Source organism: Lethenteron reissneri, chromosome 28, assembly GCF_015708825.2.
Source record: "Lethenteron reissneri isolate LAM-NWPU_2019-01 chromosome 28, ASM1570882v1, whole genome shotgun sequence".
Taxonomy (NCBI): domain Eukaryota; kingdom Metazoa; phylum Chordata; class Hyperoartia; order Petromyzontiformes; family Petromyzontidae; genus Lethenteron; species Lethenteron reissneri.
In genome coordinates this window covers 3,410,691-3,422,937 of record NC_083806.1, presented here as the reverse complement: position 1 = coordinate 3,422,937, position 12,247 = coordinate 3,410,691, and the positions used below count along the sequence as shown (strand labels likewise).

Sequence of the window (12,247 nt, the reverse complement as noted above, 5' to 3'; positions counted from 1 at the left end):
GTCGCCTCGTGTGGCAATGTTGTGTTTACGTTTGTATGCTTCACGAGTATGAAATAAAGAAGTTGTTGTTTGACTTCGGCAAAACAACGTTGCGTTCATCTCCTTCACTCAACCCCCACCCTTACTGTACGTGTACAGCACAGGAATTTTTGGCAATCCACTGCTGGATGATGGCCTCCTCACGCGATGCTGCGGGTCCTTGGGGGTTATTTCACCATACTTCACCACATTGGCAGGTTTAGAAGTACAGTGCAACAGACACCAGCTGAATGCATGGTGGTCGCCCAGCTGAACACTATCCGGGCGCAACATTGCTTAGCTTCCCAGGTCGACTGGGGTCAGCGCAGGTGGGCGGCCTGCTGGTGGTTTAGCCGTAGGCTCTATCTCTCGCAGTTGCGTTGAATAGCACGTTCGTTGGGGGTGGAACGATTGATTGATTTAAAGCTTTCATGACTGCAGGGATTCATATTCTTGGATCTTTCGGTAAAGTCACGTAGAAGGGAAATAATCAAATAATGAAAATAAAACATAATAAAATTCTCACGACGTTTCGGCCACAACGCAAGCAGCCGTCCTCAGGTGAAGAACAGAGCTGTCGGAAAGACACCGTCCTAATGTTAGGACGCTGTGTTGTGGCCGAAACGTCGTGAGAATTGTATTATGTTTTATTTTCATTATCTTATTATTTCCCTTCTACGTGTCTTTACGGAAAGATCCAAGAATATGATTGATTGACTCCGCAGCCATTCAGCGAATTGCGATGATTCGGAGTCACGATTCAGTCCAAGAGCCCCCAACATTACGTGCCGCTAGTGGCGGCAGAGGAGACTCGACGTACAGAACGGCGATCGAAAGGAACTGCGATACCCGAGATTCGATGCACGAATCGATGCGTCATTTCCACCCCCGATAAATATGCAGTCGATATTTACAATGCTCTGCGTGCTCCGCAACCCTGCTGCTTTTTGATAACGCATCACAGCAATGTGAACAGCCAAAGCTCTTCAAATATTTATAACGCGTATACACGTAAAAAAAAATGCAATCATGCATAGTTAATAAGGGGATACTGTAAACATGTTGCAATGTTGCTTTCAGCGTCCGGCAGAGGGCTACGCAATGCCCGCAGGGTGGCTGACAGGGGGAGTACCCACGTCTCACCCGCTCCGAGTTCCCGCGTCGGCAGCATTCGGCTCCGTGCCCTTTGGCGTGGCTTGGGAGGGAGACGGCTGCCACCGTGGGGTTGGCACGGCAAGGTGGTCCACGCCCACCGGAGGAGGGCAGGGCCCAGACGGGGCACTCTGGCACCGTGCCCGTGTTGCTCGGCGAATCCGAACTCGACGCTTCCGTGGGGGAATAACGACGCCTCTCGGCAAACGAGGTGGATTTGAAAACAGTCCGTGTTTTGGCGCGTCCGTGTGGTTGGCATGGCGTCGTCCAAATGTGCGTCTGCGTTACACATCCGGCCCCTGCCTACGTCTTCAGAGATGAATGCGTGTGGTTAAAAGGCTTGAACATCCCACAAAGAGCCCCTCGATATTTTCTACACTTGGAAGGGTTTTTTGTATCCTGGCGAGTTTAGCTTGGCACTGCAGTCGCCCACATCCGTGTCCCAGTTCCTCGCTCAGGGCGCAGGTGTTCGGCAGCTACGCGCATCTGTGTCTCGGAGGGCGCCTTCATGCAGCAGAGCCCCGCGAATAGCGACGACCCCACGTGGGTCGCAAGACGGCACGGCTGGCGGGTGGCCCGGCCGGACTGGCGCGGCGAGCGTCACACGGCCGTGATCTTCCGAGCCGAGTCCCTGCGGGAGTCGAGCAGGCGGCGCAGGATGGTGGACCGCGGGGCGTGGGGCGGCACGCAGCGAAGGAGCGCCGCCTCCCTCACGCAGATGGACAGCACCTGCGGCGGGCACACCGCGCCGGTCAGCCACGCTCACCGCCCCCCCCCCCTCGCCCCCTGTTCCCACGATCGTTGTCCCCCTCGTCGCGCGCGCCAACCCCCGTGGGACGCGGCGGCGGCGACGACGTCGATGGGGGGCCTCACCTGGCCGCTGCGGCTGACGCCGAGGATGCCGTGGGTGTGGGGGTCCGGCACGGAGGCGAACACGGTGTGCGTGCCGATGCGCTGGCAGCAGAGCACGGCCGCCGTGTCCGCGTCCGCCACGAACAGCAGCCCGTATTTGCTGAGCACCAGCACCAGACCCTGCCGGCACAGCACCTGGGGGTGGGGGGGGGAGTTGGTCTCGGCTGAGCGATCGTGCAGGGCTTTATGCAGATGGACTACGTTCCAAAATCACCGATGATGGTGTGCGTGTGGTTTTTTTGGCCCAGGCAGAAACCGACGCTAAAATGGATCATCCTTTTCGGTCGAAGCGACGACGTCACTCGCCATGACCGTGCTCGCCTCCGCACGCCTGCACGAGCGACGTCACCCCGCGACAATCGCGCGCCGATAAAATCCTCCCGAAGACTTCCAACGCGTGTTGGAAAGCGCCACGCGATCGTCGCGCGCGTGAGTGAGCGCACGAGCTCTCCCGTTCAATGTGGAAGCGCAGGCGAGCGCGTGGCGGAGGCGCGTGGCGCCGGGCACCTGCACGCTGACGGGGAAGTCGCGCGCCTCGGTGAGCGGGAAGAGCAGGCTGTCCGAGTGGCTCGTGAGCGCCGAGTTCCCCTGGCGGTGCGGTCCCAGCTCCACCACGTGCACCTGTTCACGCAAACGCAGTCACGCACACGCTCGTGACTGTCGCGCACGCTCGTGACTGTCGCGCACGCTCGTGACTGTCGCGCACACTCGTGACTGTCGCGCACGACGCGCATGCACAGGTCTTCGTGTGAATCCACTGCTGGATGAGGCCCTCACTCCCCCCCCCCCACCCGAGGTGATTTGATCGCACGCTGGTCGGTGAGGATTGGTGGAGGCCGGCAGCATAGACGCCGGAGCATAGTACAGCACAACAATGGACTTTGCTGCGTCATCCAGCAGCAGATTGACCGTGGCTGATTATCATAAAGATGATGACGGTGGTGCTCGGCTATCCGGGCTACAACCCACTCTGCCGAGACCGGGCTAATGCCCGGTGATTTGAACCGCGGGCGACATCGCGAGCGATATTCGCCAATGGCATTGCTTTTACGAGCGCGCGAGGGCGACCGGTGACAGGCGCGGGCGGGCGGGGGGGGCGGCCCAGGTTGGCACCGCGAGCGTCGGGTGAGATGGCGGATGCCGAGAGAAGGGAGCGGCCACCTTGCCCTTGTGACCGGCGCCGCGGCGCTGGGCGGCGACGAGCAGCACGGAGGGCCCGGGGTTGGCGGAGAGCGCCAGCTCGGCGAGCGCCACGGCCTGCGCCTCGATCACCTGGTCGAGGCGCGTGTGGCGCGAGTAGAGCTGCGTGAGGCCCTGGACGCAGCCCGTCTGCGGCACAGAGTCGCAGAGTTGCTCTCAGCCCGCGGAGTTCGTGGCCCGTGGGTCAGCGTAACATGACTGCAAGGATTCATACTCTTAGGTTTTTTTTTTCGGTAAAGTTACGTAGGTAAAAATAATAATAATAATAGAATTAAAATAATAAATCACGACGTTTCGGAGGCAACACAAGTCTCCGTATCAAGTGATACAGTAAATTTAGCTGTGACGGTCCCACCTGATGACGGAGACTTGTGTTGCCTCCGAAAAGTCGTAATTTATTATTTTATTTCTATTTTTTTTTCATTTACCTACGTGACTTTACCGGAAAAAACAACCTAAGAAGACGTGAGTGTACGTCGAACCGCTTCCGCACCGTGCGTAGGCAGCCGTGCTAATCGGAGGTGTAACTCGACATCGTTTGGCAGGACTCTCCCGAAAGGCAGTCATGAGGCTCAGTGATGCTTTCCTGGGTAAACGAGCGTCCTCATCACAACACTTTGGACCCAGGGGTAAAACTGCTGTCGGAGCAATACGACTCCTCCCCCTGTTGAAAAATGACCCCGCCAACACCCGGGGGGGGGTGGGGGGTCAGAGTGCTTTGTTTCTACGCTGTTCTAACCAAACGATTCCACTCCGACAGCCCCCGGGGTTCAGAATGACGGTCGGCGTTCCGATCCTCTGTGGGGGTGGGGGGGTTGAACGCAGATCCATCTGCCGCGTCTCCTCCCCACGCTCCCCGCGGCCGCTCACCCGGTCGAGGTAGAGCCCGGTGAGCGCCAGCCACTGTCCCGCCGGGTCGCCCCGGTAGCCCACGAGCTCGGCGCCACGCAGCTTGGCGTGCCGCGAGAACACCTCCTCGGGCTCCACCTCTCCTGGCGGAGCGGGCGGCACACGGGACGGGTCACGGCACAGGCGCACGCACGGCGCGGGTGGCGCGCCGCTCTGTGTGTGTGCGTGTGCTGAACGGTTCACCGAGTGTACAACAAGACAGCACACGCTGTGCCGGATAGTACGCTACGCGGGCTGATAGCACGCTGTGCCGGATTGCGAGCACGCTGCGATGGATGTGTTGGCTAATCAGTGTTGGCTAGTACGCTATACGGACGAGTAGTAATAATTACATGTATATAGCGCTCTTCATCAAGGATCTCAAAGCGCTGTGCAGAACACAGCAGCAGCAGCAGACACCCAACATAAAAATCATAAATATATTTTAAGAATCATTTACGAAATGAACTAAAAGTTTATAAATACGTTTTAAGGTGCATTAAAAAAATGCCCACGAACTCGGAGATCCTGATATCTCGTGGAGTACCCCGTGTGTGCTGGCTAGTCCTCTGTGCCAGCGTGGCCGGTGGCCTGTGGCGGTACTCACGCTGCACAGCCCAGTGCAGCACGGCGGCGTCGGTGACCAGGCAGAGCGTGTCGCGGTCCAGCCAGACCCAGAACTCCACGCCCTGCATCACGCGGCACTGGCTCACCAGCCGCTCGCTCTCCACGTCGAACACCTGCACGAGTGTACCTGCTGCGGTGCCCGCGTCGTACGACAGACAGCAAGTGGCGGTGATGTCACCACGGTGCTTGTGCCATGCTCGGTGCACCTTGAGGCCACGCCTGCGCACACCTGCGCACACCTGCGCCTCCGCTGCGACGCTCTCACGCGCTGCACGCAGGAGGTTTTGGCCGAACGGAATGGAAATGGGGTCGTGTATTTTGGTCGCGTGTAACAAAGCCGACGGGAGGCAGCAGCGGTGTCGTGGTTAGCGTACCGCGCTGTGCACCTGGCAATCTAAGTTCAATAACCATCCACGGAGAGCATCGTTTGCTGAGTGGCATCTGAACCGGTCCTGCGGCCCACTGCTCAAGTTGACACTGCACGGCGACAACTTCATCCAACAGGAGATCGACAACACAGCTGCGTAAGTCGTGCCTCTTTCTTTTAATGCCATAAATGTTGGGATCTCGGACAAAGTTAATCATTGCCGCAGAATATCACAACAAATATGAAGCTGGCAGTAAATCGCATCGCGGTCCTCCACCAGACCAGCGCAGAGGGCAATGTTCTTGTTTGCACTGCCATCGAGCGCGAGAAGACCATCAATGATTTATCCAACAATTATTAATCCACTTGAACCGCAGAGAGTTGCCGATCGCGAGCGTGGCGGCGGCGGCGGCGGTGTCGGTGTGGGCGCGCGGGGGGCACCTCTGAGCGCGACGAGGGGCCGGCACGGGTTGGCCACGGCCGAGTCCACGTGGCCCACGGGCCAACTGCGGCGCTCGGCCGGCCGGCGCGGGTCCACGAGGGAGACGCGCGAGCGGTGGGGGGCCGCTGCGTCCGTGTGGCGGGCGCACACCGTGCCGTCGACTCCCAGCGAGACGCGAGCGCAGCTCACCTGCTCCGACGGGATGCCCAGCTCGGTCAGCTGTGGTCATCAGGGATTTAGGGTCAAAGGGCGGGAGAGGTCACGGGTCATTCAGTGGCTCCCCTGCTCCGACGGGATGCCCAGCTCGGTCAGCTGTGGTGATCAGGGGTTTAGGGTCAAGGGGGGGGAGTGGGGGTCACGGGTCATTCAGTGGCTAACCACGCAAGCGTCGTCGTCGTGTGTTTAATGCCATTGTAGTTGTTTTTAAGGGTAGAGCGCACGTCCCTCCAGCCAATAACACGTCCCCCCCCACGCCTCCCCAACCACGTCCTACGATTCTATCGTCTTACAGAATGTTGACGCCACTTTGGCGTCATCAGACGAAGCGTCGATCTGGAATTCTCGCAGAGCAGGGAGTCAACACGGCGTGCGAGAGAGAATGGTTTACAGGCGAGCTCACGCAACTACTTCTGGGATGCTTTTAAATCATATTTTTAGAGTGCACTTCCCCACACGCCCAGCACGAGAGAGATGATCGTCGCAGAACGATCAAAGTGATGATATTTTTAGTTCCCAAAGTGGAAAGCTAAATTTAACCTGATGGGGTTGTTATTTTTTTTGCACAGTCATTGCTGCCCAGGCTTAGACCGTCATCAACCTCGCTGCGTTTGCGAATCCAGTTGATACCCAGACTCAAACCCAGGTACCCCCACGGACCTCCCGGCCACCGCTCGGTGCGCGTGGTCGTCAACGCGTCCCGTTACCTGCACCAGTTGGAGCACGCTGATGGGTGAGCTGGTCTCCGGCTCACCTGCCATGGGACCACATGGCTGCAACCCACACCCTCGCCACCCTCGCCTCCATCCTCACGTCACCAGTCTCCCTCGGTCGGAACTCTTCGACGCCGCTGTGCCCCCTACAGCCGCCTAGGAATCTTGCAGAGATCGCAGAATTCCACGCGTTCGACTCTGTTTTTGTACCCCCCCACATACAGGGAGGGTCACGGAAGACGCGCGGCGCACAGAGCTGGTGCTCCGGCAGGGATCCAGACCGGCCCGGCCGAGACACCGACTTCTGGCGCAGAGACCGGCCGCCGACTCAACAAGCGCCTTGACCCCCCGTGTCCGCAGGTGTCTCCCGGCTTCAGGTTGAGCCTCAGCGTGCCACGTCCGCCTCCCCCCACCCACCCACCCAGGTGGTGGCGCGGGTGTCACAGCGCGCCCGCGCGGGTCGCCGTTCCCAGGTGAGCGGCTCGACTCGGGCTACGGCGACTTTGGCAGTGAAGGTCACGGGGAGAGGGGCCGCGTGGGCGCGCACGGGAGGAGGGGAGGACGGTCACGGTCCACGCGGGGACAAAGTGCAGCGGCGCGTCGTCGTCGACTTCGACTCCGACGGAGAAGCGAAACCTCCAAACTGGCAGCGTCTCCGCTCGCATCGGCGGCGGAGTTGCCACTGCCCACCTCTTCGCCCGAGCGCCGCCCTCGATCCGCCCGTGTCACGGCCACACGCCCTGCCCGCTGCTGCTGCTGTTACCCCCGCGCTTGGGAACTTGCGCGGCTGATGGCCAGGTGACGTAGAGAAGAGTCGAGCTCGGTTATCGGCTACGACTGGCGGTGGGGATTCCGAGGCTTCCTTTAAAAAAACAACTGCGGCTGCGGCGACGGTGGCGGCGCGGTAAACATCCCACCCAGCGGGTTCCCTCCTCCTCCTCCTCTCCCCCCACTGCCGCCCGGGGCCACGCGGCTCCGACGCGCCGACACCTGCCTGGCTGCCTGCCTCTCCCGCGCGTCTTAAGGATGCTCGAGCGAGCACGGAGGCCAGGGCCAGGCTCGGCGAGACTCGGGGCATGCCGGGGGGGCTTTGTCACTCTTCCTCGTGACCCGTGCAGACAGCAGGCGCGCTATGTGGTGCGTGTGGCCACGTGGCGTGCAATGTGCCACGTGTTGCCACGTGGTGTACTGTGGTTCATGTTGACACGTGTTGTACACTGGTGCGTGTTGCCACGTGTTTGCCGGGCTGACCCCGTGATGTGGCTGTGTGCACGTTTTAAGCGACGCCTCTTTAAGAGGAGGGGGAGACTTTTGTAAAGTTTTTTTCACGAGAAATAGAAAAAAACAATGCGCCGATCTGCTGTTTTTGGTCAAAATGTAACGAATTAATATTTTCTATTATTAATGCAGGTATGCATAGGTAATGGCCTAATTATTGAGAGAGAAAAAAGATTAAGTATAAAATAGTTTGCATAATAAACACCACAGTACTGACTTGCGGCCAGTATTTTTAATGTATTTTTTTTTCTTTTTGACAACGAACGTTAACCAAGTACTGTACACCTGATGTACAATAAATTATCAATAGAGTCGAGGCAATACGGAAAAAATACATGCTAGATCTTGGTAAAAAAAAACACAATTTCACTGCATATACCTCACTGGACGTTGCATCACAACACTCTAAAGTCATATTGATACTGAAAACTTTCGTGACTGCAGGAATTCATATTCTTGGTTCTTTCGGTAAAGTCACGTAGATAGAAAACAAAAATCTAAATTAAAAGCAAAAAACCCACGACGTTTCGATCGCAACATAAGCGGTCTTCTTCTCTCGTGGGTTTTTTTGCTTTTAATTTTGATTTGTGTTTTCTATCTACGTGACTTTACCGAAAGAACCAAGACAATATACTCATCAATCATATTTAAGCCCCCAAGGGCCTCGCTGTCTTCTTTAAAACCCTCCCGGGCAGTGCCGGATTAAGCTAGTGCGGGGCCTGTAGCATCTGTTATAAAGAGGCCCTAAATAAAAAAACAAATATTAAAACACGCATTTTTTTACTTGCATAGTAAAGTAATAGTTTTTTTATTTGCTATACGGCCAGATAATTCGACAAATCGCTAACCTTAAACACCCAGTCGTTCATAAAAGTTGACGGAAGTATAGTACTATAGCAATAGAGCAAGTGCAGAATCACTGAACCGGAATGGATAGCTTGAAAGCATTTAGCGCGGGGCCCTTGAAAGTGCGGGGCCCGTAGCATATGTAGCTACTTGTGCTACGAGGATAATCTGGCACTGCTCACGGGCAATTTCTAAAACGTGTGACGAGGTATGAAACCGAGTAGTTGTTGGATATTTCAGGCATGGACCACGGACCTCCAGATTCCAGACTCTCCACTCCCGTGTTGTTTTCCCATTCATCTTTTATTCTGTGTAACCGCATGCTGAAGATGTAACAATAATAAATTGGCACCAAATATAACGTGTTTGCGTCATAACAGCTGTAAACTCAAAACGCAGTATAAAATACAGGGTTACATGGTTTACCACAAAGGAAATGTCTGAACAACGCACGTGTAACAATGCACAGTACAACATTCTCAAATACAATATTAAGTCACTTGAAGTCCACTCCGAGAAACACTCCCAATGCGCGCAGGGACCGGCGGTGATCGGATCCGAGCCAGGACAGCCCTCGTCGCTGTACATCCGAGCCGAGCTAGCGTGGAAGGGCTCTCACGATGTGGGTGATTTTTTTCCACTGGCGATTTGCCAAGCCGAGCCGGAACCAAACCGAGGAACTCTCGTGTCTCACAGACGTCCGACACGGTCACAGGCCACAAGCAGACAGAGAGATGATCGTATTAATCAGGTTGCATTCGCAGTAGGCTTGACTGGCACGGCTCTCGTTCTGCAGTGGAAAAAAAACAACCTGGCACCTCCTCAGCCGTGCCCACCTGGCTCGGCACGGCATGCTGGCGCGGCTTGGTTGTGCAGTGGAATTTAGATACGAAGGCTCCATCAGTAGGATCCCAAGGCAGCCCACCCATGCCACATCGAGCATGAGACTAACACTGCTGCCAGAATTTGACGATTCGTGGACTCCTACCAACCACGATCCACACCGGCTCACACCGCACACACATCACGTAACACCCCACGATGGCCTCGTTTCACACACGTGATAATGGCATTACACACTGGCGATCCACACGCACGTCACACTGATGCCACACACTCAAAGACACCACTGGTCTCGTGTCACAGCACATACACTGGTCAAGTGCCACGCTACGCAATTCACAACACACACACCGGTCTCACAGCACGGGGTACACACGTCACACCACGCACACAATGGTCTCGTGTGTCTCCACACTTGCGTCACACCAACATGTGCGCGTCACACATCTCGACACGCTGGACAGGCGCCGAGCCAAAGCCGCAACGCTGGGGATATTCCGAGCGACGCACATTTACAGCTGCATTGATCGCACCTGGCTCCACAACGAACTTGGCACATGGGGACGCAGCAAGGGATGGACACGCGTTACAACAGAGATGTGCGTAGAAGCAGGAGATTACATCGGCTCCGCCTCGAGCCAGCGAATCCGCAAGCAGCAGCAGCCGGCGGCAGGTGGTCGATCAAACCAGGAATGAGTGGGACAGATGTGGCCGGATGAGGAGTGGCCCCGCCGTAAGGCTTCGCTAAAACATAATGCACTTTGTAAATGAAACCGTTCGTTAAGCGTCTGCTAATTCGTGTTATACAATTCGGGCGACACGGTTCTGCGGAGGGGAACATCGCACGGAGAAGGGCACGGGGGGGGGGGGGGGGGGGGCTTCGTGGGCTCACGCGTGGCAATCCTCTCGAGTTCAACCGTCCACTTTAGAGGTTTACACAAACCGGCGCGCGTTTGTAATGAACTCCGCCACCTCCACCATGACTCCTGGCTGGGCCTCGCCGTGGACCCTGGGTTCCGATGAGGGCAAGTGTAGCCTCGGAACGATCGCTGTCATTGGCACAGGTGAGCCCAGGTAAGCGTGGTACAGGTGGACCCAGGGCACACGTGGGCACAGGTGAGCGTGACAAACCCAACGCGATGTTGCAAGTGACAGTGCCCATAAGCATTGACACTATAATGATACTTAAATCAGGGGTCAGGGATTTGCCAAAGTTTCAAGTCATTACGAGCACTTAGCAGTTTTCTAATTATAGCACAGGTGATTATGCATAAGGAAGTTAGTTATTGAGCAAGCAGACGTTTTTTTGTCTTTTCTTTCTGATTTAAATAATTGACAAGACAGAGGGCTTCTGGTTTGGCAGGCTAAATAAAAAACCCTGTGAAGTCACAACGTCACGGTTAAACGTCGCCAACTGCGCAAGCAAAGTAACAGTTGCGCTCGCACACACACACGCGCACACACACCGTACGAGATGGCTTACCACGATGATTAAAATATTTTACAACAGTTCATGTGCGTGCGTGCGGTGACTGCGGTAGGCTGTGCCGAGGCTGGGCTTTGTTCTTCACGAGTGCTGATCCAGTGGCGGTGGCTCTGGCCGTTCCGTCGCAAAGCTCGGTGGAGCGTCGTGCGTCAACGAAAGCACTGCTTGTGACTGCAGCTCTCCGTTGACCAAGTCGTGCCTCGCAGGGTAGGCCGCTAGCACAATGCGTGGACCCCTCCCCAAGTGCACACACCCGTGCGTGCGTGTACGTCAGGCGTATGACTATTCACCCCCACCCCCCAAAGGGTTGAGATAAATTGTCACGATGCTGGATCATGAATCGATTCAAGAACCGATTCGTCGTTTCAAATATTTATGAATATGATCTACAATGTTGTTAGCTCCATTAGTCTAAATGTGCCAGCGTATCATTCACAGGAGTTGCAGATAATAAACCGTCACAATGTGCGATCCGACACGTGCTTCGTGAACATTAGAACTCGCTGTAATCGGTGAAACATTACAGGTCAAGTGGACACACATACGTACGCGTGTGTGCATCCGTTGGTGAGTGCGTACATGCGTGTAAAGAGTGCGTGCGTCTGTGAGTGCGCGTGTCGTGTGACCGCGAGCGCGCGAGTGCACGCGCGAGACTGGACCCCTGCACCGGTAAAACTCGGGCTCGCCGGCACCGCGCCCACCCCGGCGCCCGAACCCCGCTCACGCGTTGGCGGCGTTGGTGGTGAAGGTGACGAGCTGGCGCGCCGCCTTGGCGATGTCGTACGCGCACTGGATGACCTGCTGGGTGATGAGCTGCAAGTCGACGGCGTCGCCCGCGTCCGCGGGGATCGTCTTCATGCACTCGGACTGCAGCCGCAGCGCGCTGCCCGTCATGAGGCGCAGCGAGGCGCGCAGCGTCTCCGAGCGTGGCTTCTGCAAAGCGACCATGGGGACACGCGCGCTCGAGGGACGGCAACGACGCGTGGAGCACAGCTGCAGACAAAGATCCCCCGTGTAGCCACGACAGACTGCTGGGGCAAGAGCTGTTAGCGAGCACCTATGAAGGCCGGCACGGCACACGAGGGGGTGGGGGGTGGCCAACACCACGCTCGACCACCTTTATCTCCCCAGTGGCGATGTTTAAACACCGCACCAGGTACTCATTTGAGGCAGAGTCGGCCTCGGGGAGGCCTAGGACCGGTTCAGATAGTCGTTACTGGCGATGGCCGTGAGCAGGAATCAAACTCGGGTCGCCGGGT

The 12,247-nt window shown here is 56.7% G+C and overlaps 2 protein-coding genes across 6 annotated transcripts in view; both read right to left on the bottom strand.

The window, feature by feature from the left end:
* Positions 1-38: 38 nt before the first annotated feature.
* Positions 39-7,439, bottom strand: LOC133348843 (clathrin heavy chain 1-like). 2 transcript variants are annotated; one of them, XM_061561898.1, is made up of 8 exons: positions 6,530-7,439; positions 5,606-5,825; positions 4,778-4,927; positions 4,153-4,274; positions 3,244-3,411; positions 2,590-2,703; positions 2,044-2,217; positions 39-1,899 (listed from the first exon to the last, which is right to left on the bottom strand). In XM_061561898.1, exons 1-8 carry the CDS (start codon positions 6,581-6,583, stop codon positions 1,771-1,773), a joined length of 1,131 nt encoding a protein of 376 aa, XP_061417882.1. In that variant the 5' UTR covers positions 6,584-7,439; the 3' UTR covers positions 39-1,770. The 2 variants fall into 2 exon arrangements, with proteins under 2 accessions (XP_061417882.1, XP_061417883.1); XM_061561899.1 differs by having other exon boundaries at positions 4,778-4,924.
* Positions 7,440-8,943: 1,504 nt separating this feature from the next.
* The window catches only part of LOC133348827 (ARF GTPase-activating protein GIT1-like), a 29,176-nt gene continuing 25,872 nt past the window's right edge, over positions 8,944-12,247 (bottom strand). For all 4 annotated transcript variants that reach the window (XM_061561860.1, XM_061561862.1, XM_061561861.1 and 1 more), the window contains one exon: positions 8,944-11,921. In XM_061561860.1, the coding sequence (XP_061417844.1) occupies positions 11,709-11,921 (213 nt within the window). In that variant the 3' untranslated portion in view covers positions 8,944-11,708. The remainder of the gene's footprint in view (positions 11,922-12,247) is intronic.